This window comes from Saccostrea echinata, unplaced genomic scaffold, assembly GCF_033153115.1.
Source record: "Saccostrea echinata isolate AGI-Se365-2 ecotype Australia unplaced genomic scaffold, CSIRO_AGI_Sech_v1 ptg000007l, whole genome shotgun sequence".
Classification (NCBI taxonomy): Eukaryota; Metazoa; Mollusca; class Bivalvia; order Ostreida; family Ostreidae; genus Saccostrea; species Saccostrea echinata.
The window spans coordinates 7,268,047-7,292,258 of record NW_026889756.1 but is presented as its reverse complement, the minus strand read 5'-3'; the positions used below and the strand labels follow the sequence as shown (position 1 = coordinate 7,292,258).

General features: G+C 33.8%; 2 protein-coding genes across 2 annotated transcripts; both read left to right on the top strand.

Moving 5' to 3' along the window:
* Positions 1-18,519: 18,519 nt before the first annotated feature.
* Positions 18,520-19,700, top strand: LOC133180799 (uncharacterized). The gene has a single exon (XM_061315266.1). It carries the CDS (start codon positions 18,520-18,522, stop codon positions 19,696-19,698), a length of 1,179 nt encoding a protein of 392 aa, XP_061171250.1. The 3' UTR covers positions 19,699-19,700.
* Positions 19,701-20,243: 543 nt separating this feature from the next.
* Positions 20,244-21,749, top strand: LOC133180798 (uncharacterized). Its single transcript, XM_061315265.1, has one exon. It carries the CDS (start codon positions 20,244-20,246, stop codon positions 21,747-21,749), a length of 1,506 nt encoding a protein of 501 aa, XP_061171249.1.
* The last annotated feature ends 2,463 nt before the right edge of the window (positions 21,750-24,212 follow it).

Genomic DNA, 24,212 nt, shown 5'->3' with positions numbered 1-24,212 from the left:
TAAACGATAAATTGACCTTTTTTTTTTTAAATGAATATTAAAAGTTTCATTGTAAGATTGGTAATTATGGTGTAAAACATCCACAAAGTACTCAACAATATGTCATTATTTTATGTATAACTAACGCGCCCTAAATATTACTCAAGCGTTATTCTGCTTTAAAACAAGTAGGACCGTTCGCGGAAGTATCCATGTATTGTGGGATAGCAGAAACAAAGAACGACCCTTCTAAACACGCGTTATCAAGTGTCTGCTCAAAGGTAAGGATGATTTTATTACGTGGTTGTTATTTTCTTCGTAAATTTTGGTATCAAATCTTACTTTTGTTAAAAGTATGGGTGGTCACGTTCGTCCATTGTTCTTTTATAAAGTGTTTTTTATAAAAAGAAGAATAAGTCGACGATTACCGCAGTTTACCTTCTACTTTAAAATTCTACCCTATGTAGCTCAATCTCTAGTTTAACAGGTCCAGCACTATACCCCGATAAAGGTATATCAAGGTATTACAAATACCTTGATCAAGGTATTTTATGTAATGAAAATACCAAAAAAAATCCTAGAAAAATAAACATGATAAATACTGAAAGTCGAGTTCTGAGTTGTCAGTAAATTCACTCATGCGTGTAAAGTACTCAAACACAAAGAAATCAGTATAAAAGCATGTCGTGTGAGGAGACATTTTTCTATGCTGTCTTTTTGATACCTGCATGAGTACTTTTCATGCACGAGTGAACACTGACCACAACTCATAATGCGACTTTTAAAATTTATAATTTTATAAGATTTTTTTTTTAATTTTCATTACATAAAATACCTTGTTATACCTTGATAAAGCTATATAGCTTTATCAAGCTATATACCTTTATCAGGGTGTTGTGCTGGACCTGTTTAATTTTAGTCTGTCACACAGTACCACTTAGCTAAAGGGTTCATTATCTGGAATAACATTGTACATAAAATCTATAGGCCCTAGACATCAGTTCAACATGAACATGATAAACGTTGGGCGTGCTTGATTTGTCTACACCATAGTACACCCGGTGTAAAAGATTTACACCTCACAGTCAAGGATGATGTGACATAACTGCTATCTGGGGCCCCCTTTTCTATGATGAATTATATATAATCTACAACGATTTTGATGGTTTTCATACATGAGTGAATAAATACGATGCCTTTTGAATAGTTTCTGAATCAATAGTTCCGACACATTTTAATTATAATTATAAAGATTACTGCATTATCTATGATTTTTTTTACCCTATGACAGCAAAATTTGGCCTGGTTTGTGACAATACGTTCTTTTATGAAAAGAGAGTAGGTGGGTCTTAGTACAATAGACAGATATGCATGTTTGAGGAATCTACCTTATATGGCTATTAATTGTTATTATTTCGCACATAGTCACTTACCGAGAACAATTGCCAATCCGATGACAGAATGACAAAACATGCTGGTTTACTATATGTTTACATTTTATCACAGGCACGTGGTTTAGGTCAATTTACACAATATCTTTACTACATTTCAAACTTTTAATGGTCAGCCAAGGCTATTTATACATAATAATATGCATGGAACCACAGTGTTTACTGTTTAGGGTCAAGAATGAAATTTCTATTCACTGATTCTCGGGAATACGGTGTAGACCTAGCGAATTGCCCACCGAACGCTTTACAAAACTTTTAACTATGTATATTAATAATCTTTTTTCCAAGCATAAAATGTCCTTAGTATTTTTCTGGTACTCACTAGTTATGCAACTCATTTAGCTGATTGGTCAGTTAGAAAGTATCGCCAGTGCCTCGATTAGCATATGAATTTATTCTTACAGCAGAAAAAATAGTTTTGTCGATCTGTTCATAATGGGAAAGGACAGCTAGATTTTACAATTTTTTTTAAAAACAACATGTGAGCACAGGTAAATTTTTCTCCTTTCACATATAGGTAGATTTCAATAAAAGACAGTGACCAGCCAAAGGAGAAAAATGTACCTACTTGCGCTGGTATATTTTAAGAGCTTTAAAGAGTGGGGCAGGGCCAAAATTCAATGGGAATTGGATGTAAACATGGTACCCCTACTCAAAATAAAGACATATCTCTTCCAAATCGTGTTTCTATTTTCGGTAAAAGTAGTATTTTATGAGGGTATACATATCAGTGAATAAATGCATGCAAAATTAGAGTAAAATTTAGATATTTAATTTTTTGTCAATTTACCAGGGGCCGTATGTCACATCATCCTTTGGCATAGTGTAGCATATTCAATATGGACTGCAAAATATCAACCAGCTGAAGGGGTCCTTTTTGCCGCAGATTTTTTAGAATATTTGTTGCTATTGTGAACAAATTTCTTAAATCCATTAAAAAAACAAAAAACAAAAAAAAACAACAAAACAATCTAGTTTATGAAAAGGCAAAGAATTTTGTATTAAACATATTTATATCCACCCATAAATAACCACTTTAACCAATTAAAATATCTAGCCATACTCTAAATTTTTATACCCTTATAAATATCTTTCTGCATATTTATTACAAATAAAAAGTCCAACAAAGTAAATGTTTTTTTCATCGGTCTAACAATTTCACTGTTGACAGGTCTGTCAGTCCAACATAAGAATTGTTAGACCGCAACGTCACTGATGCTATTTGAAAGATGGCGTCACGGGGAAAATACAGGTAAACTTCGTTATCTCGACATCGACGGGACCATCGGAAAATGTATAGATATCCGAGGTGTCGAATTATCAGAGATGAGACTTGACGTACAAGATTTCACTGCACAGCAAAACAGACAAGCTTATTATATGTATATGACTTCAATATAGGCTCTAGCTCAACATATTTAAGCAATCCCTCTATTTTTATTAAAAATCTAAGAAGTTATTTTTAAAAAGCTTGTATATAAAACATGTTCTTTATCGAAATCTTTCTAAATTTAGAAAGTTTCAGCACAAACTTACAGCATTCACATGTAACTTGCTTTTTTTTGTCAGAACAGGATACGAAATGCGCTCTATAAACTTCGAACCATATAAAGTCGACATCCAAAATACGGAAAAACATTAAATGCGTATTATTTTTTCCCCCTTATTTTATTCAGGAAGAATGTGCATTATAATCATTTTTTAAAGAGATTTGTTTATCTAAACTAATGTAGTGATGTTACAGATGCATGAATTACGGCTGATTCAGTTAATCGTGTTGTTAATTGGATTGTTTCCTGTTGAATGCATTTTAACTACAAAATATCATTAAAACATCATTTATTTCCTTAGTTTTAGTTATTCAATGTGTTTGATATTCATTGTAATTTAGTTATACTTACCTATATCACATGTAAAAATTATGCTAAGTTTTGATATCAATAACTGCCTGTACATTAACGCAGAATCATGTCAGTTTATCAATGATATTACCCAAGCTGAACATTAGCAATTAACATCTCAAAGACGCTGAGGGGGCTTTGGATTCACCTACATACACAGCCTATAGAATTAATTAAGCAGTGTGCAGTCAAAACTTGAGTGTGAAAGGTGTGAATTTTTGACAATGTCGAGATAACCAGAGTCGTCCGTGCGTGATGAGCGACCCTATCTGACAAACAGTAAGGTTTAATAGAGCAGAAAATTGCCGATGTCGACATATACCAGGTAAATTTTGCTTTTGGGACTGTGACTATACGTCGAGATCAGTCTATGCGAAAGTCTAAAATTTTTACAGGACACAATGTCTGGTAAAAATATATATTTTACCAGACCAAACATTTACTTACCAGACAGACCTTTTTTTCTTTAAATTTAATCATACATCATTATGATAGAGATTGTTAAAAGGAGGGAGGATTCTCACTGTTAAATTGAACCTCAAATAAACCCAGATTTGAGATTATAAAAAAAATTATTTTATTGAAATGATCAAGCTTACTGTTAATAATTTTCCTTTTTAAAAGGTGATATACAATTCCATACAATTTTCTCTTTTTTCTGGTTATTTGACACATACAAACGAAATACACATTGTCAAATATTTTTTTAAGCTTAAAATGCACTTTTAAAATATATTTATTTCTTTCCTGCAGTTACTCTTGTTTAATAATGAAAATAATTTTGCTCAACTGAATCTACGTATGAGGTATCTAAGGATCTATGTTCCATGACAGAGGAAATTCGAGTTAGAAATAAACGATCATGACAGGATTCTTACAGATTAAAATTAAACATGTATTACTGCTAAATGGATCAAATAAAGGATATGTGTGGACAATAAGACCATATGTACATGTAAATTCAGATTTTTAGGCCTTAATTTTTCATCGGACAATTGGTCCTGTATCCTGAATTTTTTTACCGTCCCGAACCAAATTTTACCGGTAAAAACCGACGGTCCGGTGACTTTCGCATAGACTGCGAGATAACTGGGGTTGTCGACATTACCGAGGTCGACATATCAGAGTTTTTGCAAATCATTTATATAGTAAATACTGCCGGGACCGCGGACGTACATCGACATATCCGATGTAGAGATACCGAAGTTTACCTGTAATGTTTTGTGATAAATAATTTCTGTGTTATAATAATTTAATGATTATTTTTTCATGCTTTGTTGTTGTCATTTTTATTTAAAAAGCCAAAATATTACTTATAAATTAAAGAAATTGTTTAATTATATGAGTAAATCTGTTTAAAGGTTTTAATTTTAGTGTTCTATCTTAAGTGAAGGGTATAACAAAACAGTTATAGACTGGGATTCGGGCATCATATGATTTGTTGGACCTGAAGGTGAAAATATTGCCCTTAGCCTGTGGCCTTGTGCAACATTTTCACCTTCAGGTCCAACAAATCATATGTTGCCCTCATACCTAATCAATAACTGTATAATATACACGATTCCTTTTCACAAGTTTTACAGAGTTATCGCTTTTTGCCAAATGGAGGCGTTGTCATGGGTCGCCATTATGGTGCTGACAGTGTGACAAGAGTGACACTATGCCCTCCAAATAAAGAGGTGGCAGACACTGTGTTGTCTTTGTTGTCCAAAGGCGAACACATTGGCCCTATATATAAAGCATGCCTGCCGAGAAAATCTATAAAGTTACGCCTTTTTAAAAAGTATGACTTATATGTATTGCCTTTATAATATTTGAACAGGAAAAATATTCAAACAAAAAATCTTTGTTCATATTAGAATGTGCGGTCTTAATAAAGACAAAGGGTAAATTCATACATAAATGATTTTCATTAATGTTGATAGTCATGAAATGAATGCACACATGCGAGATCAGGATTATTGAAGAAATACTTTGAAAAATAAGAAACGTTGCATGTGCATTAAAGGACTTGTCTCATGCAATCTAATTAAAATTAGAAGTTCAGAATCCGTACCACTTCTCAAACATCTAACAACATCCCATTGATTCGGGTCACGTCAGAGCGACCTTTTGATTATGGATAAACATGAAAATTTTGGCCAGTCAGATTCTAGCTTCTGTGTACAATTCTAAAATTAGTTCCACAGCTACATCTTAACATTATTGATGCTTAATAGTCTGTCTTATGTTGATAAGTAATTTTGGTATAAATTGAATGCAGGCACGGATCCAGGTATTTTTTCCGGGGGGGGGGGGGGGGGGGGGGTCCACCCAAGTCAAAAAAATTCCAACCCAGAAATTTCTTGACAAGCAAAAAATAAATAAATAAATAAATAAAACAATAAAAAAAAATAAAAAAATAAAAAACCTTAAACTCCTTTCCCAAACGTAAAAACCATTTCCCAAACCTGAAAAAACCCTATTTCATGGTGGTGGTTGTGGGGTCCACATTTTCTGGGGGGGGGTCCAAAGTCTTTTTTTATTTGCTTCAGTATATACTTTAAATAACTCTGCAAATTCCAGGGGGGGGGAGGGGGGGTCCGGACCCCGCCGATCCCCCCCCCCCCCCTCTAGATCTGCTCATAGAATGTATAGTCCATCAATTTGGCATTCTTACCTGAATAACGCAAATGAAAATGCACAAACTATACAAGATATCCCACACGTCACATACATAGCGTGGCCTTTGCCATGCATATTTTCTTTACTATGCAACTTCTCGGGCATTTAGGTTTGGCAGTGAAAAAAGAACGCATCCGAACTATAAGCCAAGATTTTGGAGGCAGTGATTTCATTGGCTAACCGAAAGCTCTGACGTGACTCTGAATGGGAGGTTGTTAGATGTTTGAGAAGTGGTAGCGGATTTGGAACGTACATCTAATTTTAATTAGATTGTGTCTCATGCTCTTCAAAATATCATAATTTTATGAAAAATATACCTACAACCTTGTTTAACAAAATACTGAATACATACTTTGAGAAAAACATTTTAAAAAAGGAGCATATGTCACACATGAATATATTTATGTACATATATACGTTTATAAGTCATTGAAAACTTCCATCATGTTTCACTCAAAATATTGGGTACCTGTAAACACTACAAAAAGATAGAAGCACCCCCCTCCCCCTCCATAAAAAAGGAGATGTATAGTTATAATTAATTTACCATAAGTTTTGGGGTATATGTCGATGGGGTGTATAGGTCGGAAGGCTCATTTTCAGCCGTAATTTTTTAAAAATCCTTAGATAGGACGAATTTGGAAGATAGGACGAGGCTTTGTTTATCGATTTTTAGAGATTCTTACGTAGATACTACGTATCAGAACATGTAACCGTCTTTAACTTAACCCGTGATATTAACGTATTGAGAAAATAAACTAGTATTTTTATGAGTACAGCATTTTAATAGTGTTTTATACAAACGTAGTTAAAACTTCCTTGAATTTTGATATATTTTCTTCAACTAGCCTGTTCAATGCCGTCGTAGTTTGACTCTGTCGTTAAACACATAAATACGGTAGTATACAACAGCTATAATTAGGGAAATACCCGAAATCAAACAATAATCATTTCCATTTTAGAACATCGTGGGCACATTCTTTTATTCCGACATTATTTACCGGGGTAAAAAATTAACTTCGATGACCGCCATTTTTATATTTCTTGTCCAGGGATTTGCTAAAACACGCAAATGACTATTACATGTAACAGTGCGCAATTGAAATTAATCATTAACGTGCTATAATTTTGCATGAGATATTGCTGTAAAAAATAAATTTAATTGAGAGTACATTCGCAATTTTACAGTCATCAAGAATTTCACAGTTTTGTTTGTTCAGTGATGTATAGCACTAATACCCCTGTAACGGCACGTGGATCTGTTAATCATGCCCCGCAGGTGTTTTAACCAACACAGGTGTTAACACCTTTGTGTACACAGTGTATATCCCTTTATCTGTCAGACAATTAAAATTCTATTAGAAGCCAATCTTTGTATAATTCAGTGTACCCCTTGGGTACGAGGAAGCTTTCAATTCTATCATTTAAAAAAAAAAAAAAAAATTATTTTGTAATGATTTCCAAGTCAACCTCATAATATCAGTTGAAATTATATTTCTGTCACCCGCATTTATTACTCATTTGTTGCTTGTAAAACTCCATATCAATAAAATTTCATAAAATATCACAAGACAATGAAAAAATATTTAGGTATTGCGATTGTGAAAACTCTTCCGTATTTTAAATTTTGATACGGCTGCGGTTTTCTTTTTAGTAAACGATTGCGACTTCCAACTTCACAAAATGGACACAGCATGTTGTAAATATACTTTGAGACATTAATTACTAGATGATATACCGGTATAAGTTTTTTTTGGTACATCGACGGATATTTAATGGAACTTATTTTGTAAGAAATCAATGGAATAAATATTCAATTCTTTATTGTTTATTATTTTTTTCTCGGTAAAAATTGACATAAATTTTACTGATTTGGGGGCATTTTTCGTAAACTTGAGCCTTAGATAGGTCGATTCGTTAAATAGGACGACCCCAGCGGTTTTGAGAAAAAAGTATCGTCCTATCTTCCAAAACTTATGGTATTAGTTCTGAATTTATTATAATATCGATTTCGGGGATCATTTGATAACACTTAAGTTTATAAACATAATATGATAGGTGTCGGAAGCAAATTAGAAAAGGAAGGGGGGGGGGGTTGTTAGTGGTGAGACTACATTGATCTGCTTGATCAGCCTGTATTAGGCCAAAAAAATAATAGTCTTGTTTCCTGCTCCCAGCCTGAAAAAAATAGGGTAGGTAGGTAGGAAAATTATTTTATTTTATATTTTCATTTTATTAAAATATTTTTTCCCGACAGCATTTTTTGGATATGAACTAATACAAGATGAAGTTAAACATGTCAAAGGTCAATATTGTGTCTTGAAATTAAATTTCATGTCTTTTTATGCACAACTCAAGTGATATTTTATGAAAGTCAGTATTTAAAACAAGAATTTCATGAAATGCTTGTTTTGTGTTAACGCAGAAACCAATTACGGTGACTGAACGATGAAATTCCAGAAATTCCCAATTTTTTTCTTCCAAAGCTTAAAAAAAAACTTCAGGGTCGGGTGCAAAAAAATAGGGTAGGTCGGGTAGCAGGAAACAAGACTATTATTTATTTTGGCCCTAATTTGCTCTTGATATGAAATCACGTGCATGCCTAAAGTGTACACTTTTGCACTTCATTATAGAAAAGTGTACACCAGGTGAACCTTGTAGTGTAGACAAGTCAAGCGCACTCATTGTGAAATTTCAGGTGAATTAACGGTGATGTAGATTTTTAATGGGGAATGTTTCAAAAGTTGGTGATAGAAATCGATGATTACTATAGGAAGTTATGGGATATTGCCAGTGTAGGGTATAAGAGTGATCATTGAAAAAAATCTGCTATAGAATTTTTATTCATATTAAAGGACAATGTTAACAAGACAATTTACCAGCAAATTATGCCGAAAAATAAATGGATCATCAGCTTAGATTTTTCAAGGGGGCATGTCAAACTTGGGTGTAGGGCACATTTTGGGGGAAATTTTCAATGAAATTACCTTGGCCAAATAAATCATCTATTTATAAATTACATATGAATATAAATCGAAATTTTTACAATATTTTTGAATTGAGAGGAAAAGTTTGAATATCTTTAAAAGATTTAAAAATGTATATTTTTGTCTTTTGCAATACATAATTAAGTCAATTTGATTCAAGGCATATGCACGGTTTTCTGCGCATTGGCGCAAAAATTCGAATTAGTTCCGTCGTCCTTAAGTGACATACTATTGAATCATCAGGGTTTTTTTTGTGTCATTAGAGCTATGTGTATTATTCAGTTATTATACTTTCAAATTAAATACAAAAACCTGATTGGTTTAGAAGCATTTAACAATTTGTATTCTTAGGCCAAAAAAATAATAGTCTTGTTTCCTGCTACCCGACTGACCCTATTTTTCTGCCCCTGACCCTAAAGTTTTTTTTTTTCAGTTTAAAATCGGGTATATCTGGAATTTCATCATTCTGTCACTGTAATCAGTTTCCATATTCAAACATAACAAGCATTTCATGAAATTCTATGTCTTAAATACGGACTTTCTTAAAATACCTTTTGAGTTGTGCATCAAAAGACATGAAATTTAATTTTAAAAGACAATATTGACCTGTGACATGTTTAATTTGATCTTGTATTTGTTCATATCAAAAAAATGCTGTTGGAAAAAATAAAATAAAAAAATAAAATAAAAATTTTCATAACCTACCTACTCTATTTTTTTAAGACTGGTAGCAGGAAAACAAGACTATTATTTTTTTTGGCCTTATACCTTTACTGTTATTACTCTGTATAAAATGAATACCATAAAACTGTCTATTTCCCTGAGAAGGCACTACTTCTCCCATCTGAGGACTACTCCTTTTAAAATTAGAGCTACTCCCTGGGACTACTCCTTCATTAATATTCATTAATATTTTTAACCAATCAAAATGCTCAGTGGGCGGAGGGTTCAAGGAATCTCAAGTCTGTGACATAATGTTATTAGCAATGACGTCAAAACATTTCGACAAACCATGTCAAAATCATACTGGAATTACAGCAAAATGACGAGTACAATAATTCTGTAAAAATATCTGTGAAATAATTTTGTTTTTTAAACATGTTACTATTTTCCTCAGGATTGATGCATTAGATATATATCTAACAAAATTTTAGTTACATGTATTTTGATTTATTTGAATGCCTCTATATTGCCTAAAATATGTCTGAGTATCTATGTTATTAAATCTTCATTAGATTATTTTGGTATAATAAAACAATTCTGGATTGGGTACTCGGGAAATAGCAAATTTATGGTTCCCCTCAGCAAGAAACTATTTCCCTCCCTCAGGGAACCATAAATTTGCTATTTCCCGAGTACCCATTTCATAACTGTATAATGTTACTCTCAGCATATTTTAGCAACACACTTGACAATATTAATGGGTAACACAACAATGTCACTTAATGCATGTAAATTATGCACTTAAGTATGTTTAAATCACATATAAAAACAATCATTCTCTATATTTTAAAATGAAATATGAAGATAACAAACGGTAATCATGTATGTGATGCTAAAAAGTCATTTTAAACAATACAAATCAGGAGCAGAGCAAACACACTTATATCATTTGTTATTTGTTAAGAGAATCATTGTATGCTTTGCATGTGTACATATAGGCCTATATAGCAGCATTTCTATTTTTAGCTCACCTGAGCTGAAAGCTCAAGTGAGCTTTTTTGATTGAAATTTGTCCGTTGTCTGTCATTGTCGTTGGCCTTGTCGGTGTCGTAAACTTTTCACATTTTCATCTTCTTCCCCAGAACTACTGGGCCAATTTCAATCAAACTTGGCACAAAGTGTCCTTGGGTGAAGGGGATTCAAGTTTGTTCAAATGAAGGGTCATGCCTTCCTCCAAGGGGAGATAATTACGAAATAGCAAAAAATTAATGGCATTATTGAAAAATCTTCTCCTCAAGAACCAATGGGCCAGGAAAGATGAAACTCGTGGAATTATTGTCAAGTAGTGTAGATTCAAATTTGTTCAAATCATGACCCCCAGGGGTAGGGTGGGGCCACAATGGACGATCAAAGTTTTACATAGGAATATTTAGGAAAAATCTTCAAAAATTTTCTTCTCAAGAACAGCAAAGCTATGATTGGTCATATTTAAATGGACGCATCCTCAGGTGGTGTAGATTCAAGTTTGTTCAAATCAGTCACTCACTTGACTTATTACCATCTTCAAATTCAAAAAGATCTTTTAAAATAGTTTTTCTTGTTCGACACCATTGAAGCCTTTCAGGCTTTTGATTTCTTTTTTCCTAGCCCCAGTGCTCAGGTAAGCGATGTGGCCCCTGGGCCTCTTGTTTTCTGATGTCATTATGTTTTCGTGGTATTTATAAAAATTAATAATCTAGTTGGGCAAAACACATATATATATAGACTTTACAGTGTCAAAAATACTTTATTTGTTGAAAAGATACATTTATTCACATATATTTACATCCACAAAATACAGGGTGTCTGAAAAGAAAGGTTACACTTTCATTGGGATGCTTACTTGATGTTGAAGAATATATGGTTCAAATCAGGACTGTGCGCAAGCCAAGGTTGTCCACAATCCTTCACTTCAGGGTGTCGTCGGGAAATCACCTTGCCACCGAAGATTTCATTGAGACAATCTGATACAATATTAGATGTATACGTGCCGTTGCACCATCTTGCATGAACCAGACATTTTGCATATTTGCTGTTTGCATTCGAAGTGCAGGAACAAATTTGTTTTTCATAAGATACAGATATCGTTGTGAATTAACAGTGTCCATAAACACATATGGGCCAATCACTTCATGTGACGATATAGCACACCAAAAAGTTAATTTTTCACTGTGCAGTGACCTCTCCATGTAACATTGAGGCTATCTCATTTCCCCAGAAACTCATGTTTTGTTTGCATATATATATGGCCAGATAGGAGGAAATGTGATTCGTCTGAAAACCAAACATTCTGAAATGTGTCTGCGTAATTGTCAGCAACGTCAGATGCCTACTGACAAAAATCAAAAAATCAAATCTTTGAACCTGATCTGAGATACTCAAACTCTGCATTATCTGAATTTTGTATGGAAAAAGTTTGAGATCCCTCCTAAATTAGCTGCAATAATGTAGCCCTTCCTGTTCTTTTGTTATCTGATGTTTTTAGGAGAGGGCTACAATTCTACAGGAACTCCTTAATGGTGCAAAAATTTTTTTTCACATGGGCGACTGCAGGCAAAAGAAATTGCTTATGCATTCGACTTCCTTCGAATAAGATTGAATTTTTATTCATTATGAACAACCTACTGGACTAGCCCTTTATATGCTAACTAATGTCAGAGACCAGAAGAGCTTATGCGATAATAAGGTGTCCATCATCCGTCCGTCAGTCTGTCTGTCCGTCTGTCTTTAAACAATTTTTCAAAATGCTACTCCTCCTACAGTATTATAACTTGGCACACAAGTAGACTACACTAAGATACATAATACTTCGGTTTTTGATTTTGATGAATGGTGTTGCCATGGTTACTAAAAATAGAAATATCTGGGGCTTGGTATTTTCCTTCCAATATTTATCTCTGATACATGTTCATTCTTGATATAAAAGACACTAAAGAGGAAGCAAATAATACTAAATTCCATTGTACCTAAAACACAGTCAAGTGGAATTATACAATGCACCTCAGTATGGCACACTTTCTTGGAGGACAAGAATGATTCACTCTGTGTTACTCGTTACAGGTATTCTTTTCTGCAATGAGCTGCGATGAATTTCTATTGTATATTAATGCCTTAGAATTTAATCAATTCAGAGAATTACATTGCTTTTAATCTGTCTGTATTATTAGTGTTGGTTATTTGCACTGGAAAGTATAAGTATTGCTTATATTATTTGTAATGAGCTGAATATATTTACAATTAAATACATTAATATATTTTAAATTTACTTTTTTAGTCAATGTTCTAAATTCAAATCTCAAGTTTTGAAAACAGTAGGACTACATGTCAGAAACTTCTCTCCCTTGGATTTTATTTATATAATTTGTATACATTTATTGCATGTTTTTATGATATCCACAGAAATTTGTTGAAAAAGAAACACACATTTACCATTAAAATGTACAATGAAATGTAAAGAAGAAAGAATATCAAATAAAATTTGAAGATAACAAACTCGAAATGCTTTGACAATATCATGCTTCATAATTAATATCAATGAAAAGGATCCTCCTATCTCGTACTGAAATAAAATGATTTATGAGAAACAAATTAGTACATGTATGTAGCCTGAAGTCATTTACCATAACGGAAATCGACAAGCTTTTTGTAAAGACTAAAAACAATCCCAGCCCTATAGGTCAGGTCCCCATTTACAGAGAAGTGTTTAATAACGGAATGGTTGCATTTATAAAAGCATCACACAAATTGGCAATACATGATTGGTAATTAAAAAAAAAAATTCTAAAGTGGAATGTCGCCCGTGTGGCGCAGTGGTAGAGCGTCTGCTCTAGAGTCGCGGAGGAAGGAGTTGATCCTTATGTCGCGGGTTGGAATCCCACTTTGGGATGTGGAGACCGGTCCTTCGGATGAGACCGTATAAACCGAGGTCCCGTGTCACAGTAGGTGCTGGCACGAAAAAGATCCCTCACTGCTCAATGGCCCTGAGTGACGAGCATAGGTCAAAATTTGCAGCTCTCCATCGGCAAGTGGTGGCTTCTCCATATGTCTTGAGTGAAGATTCAAGTTTGTTCAAATGATGACCCCAGGGATAGGGAGGTGCCACAATGGGGGATAAACTACTAATTAACTCAATGCTTATGACCCTGCATATTGTTGTCTGTTAACCATTCAATCAGCTAAAGAGGTCATGTAGCAATAAGTTGGAATTTTCTGCTTTTGATATTTTTTCTACAAAGGTTTAGTAATGTCATTTTTTATACAATTTGTAAAGAAAACATCAGGTGTGTAATAATTCTAAAACAAATAAAAGTTTGCAAAACACTGATGCCCCCGTATGGCAGCTGAAGGTCAATGTTAAAAGTTTTTTGAATATAGGTCAAACTCCAGGGTCACCGTCAAGAGTCAAACAAGAGGCCCATGGGCCACATCGCTCACTTGAGCACACTAGCTAGGCAAAAGTGCAAATAAGTTCAGTATTGAAAAGATTACAAGGGGTTGGGGGGGGGGGGGGCTTGAATTTTAAACTACCTGATGATGCTTCCATGTCAATATAACAAATGGCTTTGTTGTACAAATAGAAGATTTAAAAAAAAAAAGATTCCTATATATTCCTTTGTAAAAAAGATCAAAAACATGACGAGTAGATGTGTGTTAAGGGGAAGAAGGACCTTTGGGAAAAAATTGTCATTCATTTTTTTTCATATTTTGTATATTACTAATTTAGGATGTCCCACAATTTTCATTAGGTTACTTTCCTTTTTTTTTTTTAGAGATATTGATTGACATATACTGTGCCCTGCAGTGGCTAATTGGATTTTTAATTCTCCATGTTTACAGGCCCATTATTCTGTCCATTCCATTCCATTGTTGCCTTATCTTTTACAAATTGAGGATAAAAACAGATCCAGTTGAGAACTATGTGAATTATTATTTGTTCCAATTTATAACTACACTTGATAAACACACTACTAGGAGATGCACATCAAACATTAAGAATGGAAAAAAAAATCATTGAAATCTTTGTACAAAGGTTGACATTATTGTCTTCCTTGCATTCCAATCTGTTTATGATAATTAAGGCCAAAGTTTTTATTTTTTTTGGTTTACGATTTTCTGTCTCAAAAAAATGCATTGGGTGGTCGAAAAATAAAAATAAAAATAATTTAGGATTCAACAATTTCATTTTAAAATACCAGCAATGTTTATTTTAATAAAAATAATACACGTCAATAGTACTTTTAAGTTTTATTGTCTAGATCACATAACTCTTTTTATTCAATTTTAATTCATTTCTAACTTTAGACTGAATGTCATTTTCATTGACATATAGTTCTGATTTTTGTTTGTCAATCAGTGCTTGGTTCATGATGTTCAACATTTTGTGCTCTTCAGTGATATGTGATGTGTTATAAACCTTGGTATCCCCACAAACTAAAATATAAGGATCCAAATTCAAGTTAAATTTAGATTGAAGAAAAATACAATTTAAGTGTTTAACAACATTAAAAGTAATTGACGCTGAAATAAGTTTATAATAATTTGATCATGCAGCTATCAAATTTAATGTTCAACCTGCGGCAAAAAAGCCTAATAATTTCTCAATCGAGTCCTTCTTTAAATGTTTGTTATGTACCTGCACAGTAGGCAATGCTCATTATTTACTTAGTATTTCAAAGGGCTTTAATCTCAATTGAGTATGAAATTTGCAAAGATTTGTATATTGAATTTACTTCTATAAACTAACAAATGTTTTATACACATTTGAATTTATCCAGTGAAATACCAGTCAACGTTACTTCAACTAGGATGCATCTCTCAACACTAAATTGGCCTAACTATTATCCATGGATTTATCAGCCTTTTTTGGGAAACACCATTTTTGGGGAATTGGGAAAAAATTATCGGCTATTTGATGAAATTGCAAACTTTTTTTAAAATGTTGCTTAAATCATGTACTCAGGGGTAATTCATTTAACATTTCAGCACGAACTCTAATTTGGGCAACCAAATGACAATTAAATATGGACCATCTTATTCGTACAAAATCAATTTTGAATAATAGACTAATAAAAGTAAAATGGACTTCAATTAGTATAAAGCATTTATACAACTTAGGTAGTACATGTACATCATGTACATGTGTGTATGAGATTTCAATTTAGATCATTATAGTATCTGTTTCTGGAGATTATAAACCTCCTGCAAAAAATTATACGAAGTACACATTTTCTAAAAGTCCTCTTTTAATATGTATTAATGCATTGAAAATATATTTTTCTATCTGAAATAATGCCTTAAGTCCTTACCATTAACTCGCAGATCAAATGAGTAGGTGGAAATAACTTAATAAATCTATATAATTTCACAATATCATCATTTTTAGAAAAACAGAGGAAATTCGGATTAAAAGTTGGCGGTGTTTTTACAGTGTTTTTAAAAATGTGTTATGACTGTAGCTTTGCTAAATGAGTTAAATATATGAAAATTACAGACAATCTGACAATTTTACTTTGTGTTTTTCCAAGATAATTAAAAATAAAAGCATTGTTCACCAATTGAGAAAAAATACTGCCAAATTGGGAAAAAACTGAACTCATTTTCAATTGGGAATGGGCCGAACTTCGGCCCCTGAGAAGGCACTGATAAATCCTTATTATCTATAGGTGTATCCGTGTCTGCTAGGTCGATCAGGGTTGGGCATACACTCTCCAATATTACGGTATGAATTTAGCCAATTGAGACATTGCAATTTGAGAAAGGGATCATTTATCCAAGATTTTATTCACTTTTCCATGCAGAAAAAGTTCTTTAAGTGTGTGTCATTGCTTTCAGTGAGGAATTACCTTGTTACATGACAGAGCCGCCATTTTTGGTTTGCACGTGTTTATTTACGGTCACCTAAATGTTTGTAAAGGTCTCATAAATTTATAGGCGCTTATTTGACTAAGATGCATTCTAAAATTTAAAACCCACCAGTTCAGCTGAGAAAAACCCGGAAATATATGTCGGAAAAAGACATTATTTTTATTTTCATGATTTGTGAAAATTAGGGTCGGCGGAATCGTAAACCAAACGAAAAAAAAACTTTGGCCCAATTGAACAATATTTGATGGGTTTTATCATATACTGAGGCAGTGCAGTTTATTGTTGTTTTATTTTGTAGATTAAAAAATGGCCGCTGACGTACCTGAGCCCTTGGCAAATAGGAAAAGGAAATTAGAGGATCCTGAAGAGGATGACAGTTCAAACTCTGTAAGAATTGTAATCTTTTTAGGTTACTCAAGACAAAAGCTGTGGTGACAGGGACCAACCCAGAATTTAGGGAGACTTACTTCTCCATCAGAGAAAATTAGGGAGAAGTTTCCAATTTTAGGGAGATTTCTAAGCATGAGCAGCTACATTGATTATTAACATGATTAAGTTTCAATTATATTTTAAGCTCACCTGAGCTGAAAGCTCAAGTTAGCTTATCTGATCACAATTTATTAGTTCACCTGAGCCAAAGGCTCAAGTGAGCTTTTCTGATCAAAATTTGTTCATTGTCTGTCATTGTCATAAACTTTTTACAATTTCTTCATTTTTTCCAGAACCACAGGGCCAATTTTTACTAAATTTGGCACAGAGTATCCTTGGGAAAAGAGAATTGAAGTTTTTTTCAAATGAAGGGACACACTGTTTTCCAAGGGGAAATAATTAAGAAAAAGTAAATAATGAGTGAGATCATTTAAAGTCTTCTCGAGTACCACTTGGCCAGAAAAAGATGAAAATAATGTGAAAGCTTCTTAACATAGTGTAGATTCAAATTGGTTCAAATCATGACCCCTGGGGGTAGAGTGTGGCCACTGTGGGCAATTAAAGTTTTATATGGGTTTAAATAGGAAAAAATCTTTTTTCAAGAACAAAAAGCCATAATCCGTCATATTTATGTGGAAGCATTCATAGGTAGTGTAGATTCAAGTTTGATCAAATCCTGACCATCGGGGGTAGGGTGTAGCCACTATGGGCAATCAAAATTTTACATGGATATATATAGGAAAAAAATCTTTAAAAATCTTCTCAAGAATAGGAAAGCCATGATTGATCATATTTATATGAAAGCAGATCTGCATAGAGGCTTACCATAATTGCACAGAAAGTCTAGAGAGAACAAGTTTAGCATATTTTCTGACCTTTCTAGACATTCCACTCATTTCCGGGACGCATCTACACTTTACATAGTTAGAAAATGTCACTTCCTTCAGTTTCAGTGCTAGGTATTGAGGACATTTTGGTTTACTGCATGTTTTATACCGCAAGTGTGAATCTGTAGATGATAGAAGTGAGTGAACTTATCCACCCCATGGAATCCAAAATGGCAACTGTCGAACCTTTTGTCTTTTTATACGCCCTTCTGAATACGGGACGTATTATGTTATGGCGTTAATGTCCATCTGTTGGCTTTTTTGTGTCCAGCTCATAACCTAAATACTATTAGGCCAAGAATGATCAAACTATGTTATCTGATACTTCTTAGGCAGAAGGTGTGTCGCACATTAAAAGTAGGTAGCTCGACCTTTAATTTTATTACGTCACAACACTTCCGGAATCATATGAGATGCGTACTTCGAGCCCGATACGTCAGTGTACTTCCATTTGTTTTCGAGAGTGGACGTGGTCGACTCTCGGTGTCAGTTTCTAGTAACTTAGATAACTACGTGGTAGTTATCATATATATATAACTACGTGGTAGTTATAATATAATTAATTTAAATATTCGTTACGCGGTAACGAAGAAAAAATTCTCCAGTTTGCTGGTGAATTTTGTGACTTTGGTTTTGAGACTATAAGTGTGAAAAAATGGCGGGTGTCACGTCGGAACGGGACCGCGCCGAAAAAGAAAAAACTAAGACGAATGAATCGTCGAAACGTTCCTCTAAGAAGTCAATTGAGAAAAAGGTTACTAATGAAGAAAGTGGAAGCTCTGTTTTGTTGGAAAATAATGAGGAACGAGTTGTTACTGGAGGTAACATTGCGACTTCATCTGTCGTTACACCAGGAATGACAGAGGTAATGAATTTATTGAAGTCTATTAAAGAAAATCAAGATAACCAAGACCGGAAGATTGAGAAAATGAATAACAGAGTTAACGATATCTATTATGGTGATATTAATGAGTTGGAAGAAGAAGAGTTGTTGATGACTCCAATAAACCAGTTGTCTGATGTTGAGGGTGATAGGGATTCAGGTGAACCCCCTTGTAAAAAACGTAAGGAGGACGGTGAAACGTCAAGATTTAAACAACTGGGCGTAAAGTATAAAGTTAAGGAAGACTGTGATGAAAATGTAGACGAGGAGTTGGCCTCGATGATAAACGAACTGTTCAGAGAGGGGCTAAATGATGACTACTTTAATGAACTGTTGAAAAGTATTAAAAGGCCAGAAAATTGTACAGCTTTGATTAAAACAAGAGTAAACCAAGCTTTGTGGAGTATTTTAAATCCAGAAACACGAAGTTGTGATGCCAAATTTCAGATAATTCAATCGGCAGTGATAAAAGCCTCGGTAAACTTAACAAAATTAGCAAATAAACTGAATGAAATGGATTCCGAGGTCATTGAAGGATTACAGAGCTTGGTAACTTTGTCTACAGATGCTTTAGCCCTTCTGGGACACACGAACAAGCTGATTAATGTTAAGCGCAAGGAACTTCATAGACCTGATTTAGGTAGGGAGTACTACCATCTTAGTTCACCATCTCTGCCCTTCTCAGAATTTCTATATGGAGATGATGTTGCCAAATCTGTGAAAGAAATTCAAGATGTGAATAGAATAAGTAGTAAAGTACATGGAAAATTTCACAGAGGAAATTTTCGAGCAGGGGCATTCTTTAGGGCACGGGGACGTCCCTATGGTCGAGGAGCATTAGGAAGACCACGGAACCAAAGATCTACTAGTAGTTGGGGTCGATGGTCAAACAGCTCTACCTCTAAAGAGAGCTCAAAAAACTTGAAAGGGGAGCACAGCTCCAACAAATAGATAAAGAGGTAAGTGCTAAATCTAAAGCAGACATTAAAAATTTTTGTGCAGGAAGATTAAAAAAATTTTCCTCTGAATGGCAAAAGATTACAGAAGATAAGGTCATCTTAGATATTGTTGAAAATTGCCATATTGAATTTGATGAAGAATTAGGTTTACCATCTCAGAATAGTATACCTCATTCTGTTTTTGCAAAGTCTGAAATAGAAAAAATTAACACGCAAATAAATGAATTTTGTGAACAGGGTATCATTAAGGAATGTGATTTTGTAGAAGGACAGTTCTTATCTCCAATTTTTACCATACCTAAGAAAGATGGAGATTTGAGAGTGATATTGAATTTAAAAGAATTGAATAAGTACATTCCTTACCAACATTTCAAGATGGATTCTTTTGAAAGTGCTATAAAATTAGTAAAGAAAAATTGTTTCATGGCATCATTAGATCTTAAACATGCTTATTATTCAGTATCAATTGCAGAGGAACAAAGAAAATATTTAAGGTTTATTTGGCTTGGAAAATTTTTTGAATTTTCCTGCTTACCAATGGGCATTGCCTGTGCTCCCAGATTTTTTACAAAGTTAATGAAACCTGTGTATTCTACTCTTAGAATTATGGGTCATTTGAATGTTGGGTATATTGATGATTCTCTTCTGATTAGTGATACATTGGAAGAATGTTCGAAAAATGTATTAGATTCAAGATGTTTGATGGAAAGACTAGGTTTGGTCATAAATGAAAAGAAATCTGTATGTGTACCATCTCAATGTATTACCTTTCTTGGAAATATTATTGACTCAGTCAAAATGATTGTCACATTAAGTCCAAGTAGAGCAGACACTATTGTTGAGGAATGTAGGAAAGTGTGGAAAAAAGGAAGTTGTTCAATTCGTCTGCTAGCTAGAGTAATTGGTCTTATTGTGGCAAGTTTTTCTGCAGTAGAGTATGGTCCATTATTTTATAGAAATTTAGAGTTGGACAAAATAGAGGCGTTGAGGAAAAATAATGGAAATTTTGATGCCAATTCAAATTTGTCAGAAAAAGCTAAGAATGAGTTGTTTTGGTGGATAGAGAATGTTCACAGTCAGAAGAGAATCATAGATCATGGAAATCCAGACATTGTTATTACGACAGATGCTTCCACTATAGGGTGGGGAGCAGTCTGTGGTAAAAGTAGTGCAGGAGGAAGATGGAATGAAGATGAAAGTAAAAATCATATTAATTATTTAGAACTTCTTGCGATATATCTGGCACTTAAATCTTTTTGTAAAGATGCTTCTGATATACATGTAAAGATAATGACAGATAATACATGTGCAAAGGCATATTTAAATAACATAGGTGGCATAAAGTCAGAAAAATTGAATAGGTTATCACAAGAAACTTGGTTTTGGTGTATGAATAGGAAAGTCTGGATTTCTGCTGATCATGTACCTGGTGAAAATAATATAGCAGATAAATTTTCTCGAGAATTTAATGACTCTGTGGAGTGGAAGTTAGAAGTTGGAATTTTTGACAGAATTTCTGTTATTTTTGGACTCCCAGAGTTAGATCTGTTTGCATCTAGGCTGAACAAACAGTTGAAGCTATATTGTTCATGGAAACCTGATCCTGATGCAAAATTTATTAATGCATTTTCATTTCAATGGACAGGTTATTATTATGCTTTTCCTCCTTTCAGTCTAATCAGCAGAACATTACAGAAGGTGAGGACAGACCAAGCAGAGTGTTTGATTGTGGTTCCACTGTGGCCAACTCAGTGCTGGTATCCAGTGCTAATGGATTTGTTGATAAGAACTCCAGTGATTCTTCCGAAGGGGATTCTGTCTTTACCTCACTCGAGGGAGAAACATCCACTACACAAGAAACTAACTCTAGTAGCGTGTCGCTTATCAGGAAAACTTTGGAAATGCGAAAGATATCGCGAAAAGCTTCAAACATCATCTTGGCTTCCTGGAGATCAGGGACAAGACAACAATACTCAAGCTATATTCGAAAATGGATTTCGTTCACTAATAAAAGGAAAATTAGTACAATTCAAGTTCCTGTAAACTTTGTCCTTGACTTTATGACAGAACTTTTTGATTCAGGGCTTGGATACAGTGCGCTAAACACAGCAAGATCATCATTAAGTGCTCTAGGAATTTCATGTGATGGTTTTACAGTTGGAAAGCATCCACTTGTGATTAGATTTTTAAAGGGTGTTTTTAACTTGAGACCCAGTGTACCACGCTATTCTGTTATATGGGATGTTTCTTGTGTATTGTCTGTACTTAGAAAATTATCTCCATGTAAATATTTATCATTGAAAGATTTATCTCTCAAATTATGTATGTTAATTGCATTAACTACTACAGCAAGATGTCAATCTTTACATTTGTTGAGTATAGATGGAATTGAAAAAAGTTGCAATGTATATAAGTTGTGTTATAAAGGTCTTCTTAAACAAGATAGACCTGGGTGTCATACAAACTGTGTAGAATTGAAGGCTTATCCACCAGATCGAAGATTATGTGTGATTACTGTGTTAAAAGAATATTTGAAGAAAACAAGTATTATTAGAAAAGACTGTACTTTTTTGTTTATTAGTTATGTGAAGCCTCATAACAGAATTGGTAAGGATACTATTTCAAGATGGCTTAAAACTGTTATGACCAGGGCAGGTATTGACACTAAAAAGTTTTCAAGTCATAGTGTTAGAAGTGCTGCAGTGTCCAAAGCTAAATATGCTTCTGTACCTGTTGATGACATTTTGAAAGTTGCAGGGTGGAGTAATGCTGGAACTTTTGGAAAATTTTATGATAAGAGAATTGTACAATCGCAGTTTCATTCTGCAGTGTTGAGTTGAGGTGTTTTGTTGCATTAACTTTTGCAAAAATAAAAAATTTTGTACTTCATCAGCGGGCTTGTGCATTTTTGCTTTAAAGTCTCATATGATTCCGGAAGTGTTGTGACGTAATAAAATTCCCCAATTAAACAAGACTTACCTTGGTAAAAGTCGAAGTTTGATTGGAATTTTATGAGTCACATAAACACTGAAGGGATCAGATGCCCGCCACAATGTTGTCTTGATGTAGTACCCACCCTTGAGGAAGGGATGTTTTAATGAATATCTATGGTAATTTTTATTAAATGATGTAATCTGTTCGGAAATGCACAATCCCTTCCTTTCAAGACTGACGTATCGGGCTCGAAGTACGCATCTCATCTGATCCCTTCAGTGTTTATGTGACTCATAAAATTCCAATCAAACTTCGACTTTTACCAAGGTAAGTCTCGTTTAATTGGGGAATTAAGATGCTATGTCCAAATATGAAAAAATCCTGTCCGGCTCACAACTAGAAAATTATTAAACCTAGAATCATCAAACTTGGCCATTTAATGCATCAGGTAGAATGTGTGTTGCACTAGGGATGGGTATCGCCAAAAATTTTGTATCGCGATATATTATGATTTTTTCCCAAAATTTCATGATAATAACATGATTTTTTACAAGCAATTTTTATAATGATTTTAAATGAATACAGGTAACTCTTGATGGCTTGAACTTCGACCTCTCAAAGTTCTTGATCGCTCGAAGTGAGTCTCCGGTTCCGAATTTTTCCCCTACATAACTAACCAAATTTACTCTTGATTTTTCGAATTCTTGATCTCTCAAAACCCTTGATCCCTCGAAGTCAAAATGTGGTCCCGTTATGCATATTCTATTGGAATTTACCCTCGATACCTCGAAGTGGCTATGTGTATACAAGGTTATATAATTAGCACCTCTACCTGGACATTTAAATGGCCCCAGGCAGAAGTCACAGGTCTTGAGGAACGAGATGTTTATTCAGGTAACACTTATGCTGCGAGGTGATAATTGGTTTATAATTAATCATATTTAGCCTATATGCTGTTTAAATATTTATCAACGACTGTCTTACGATAATTTAGAAACGCAGTGTAGTGAAAAGTAGTAGTCGGTTAAAAAACGAAATACTAATTTAATTTTAATTTCGAGTCAGTGTCAAAGTTAAACAAAATATGAAAAAAGCAGAAACAGCCTCAATGTCAGTACGACGAGTATTAGACAAATACAGAATTGCGTTCAATGATCATGTTTGGAATATTCAGTGCTATGTATGACGCTGTAAAATGTAATTTTTATGTAACGAATGTGTAGTATGATGTCCGTATTACAAAGAATAAATAAATATATATGAAATGAAGATGTACATTTTTTGCTTTACTCAGTTTAATGAAATATTCATCTAAATTACGAAAAAATATCATTGTTTAATAAAAACCACATGTAAGAGGTTAGCACTGCATGAAAATCATTACATCCAGTAAGACTAATTTTAAAACCTGTCAACAAATCTGGAAAATTCCGGACTCTTGAACACTCGAATGCTTGATCTCTCGAAATTTTTCGTCAGTCCCACAGACTTTGAGGTATCGAGAGTTACCTGTATTCCTAATTTTTCCGAAATATCAGTTAAGGGCATCATGGAAACAAGTTATTTTTAAGT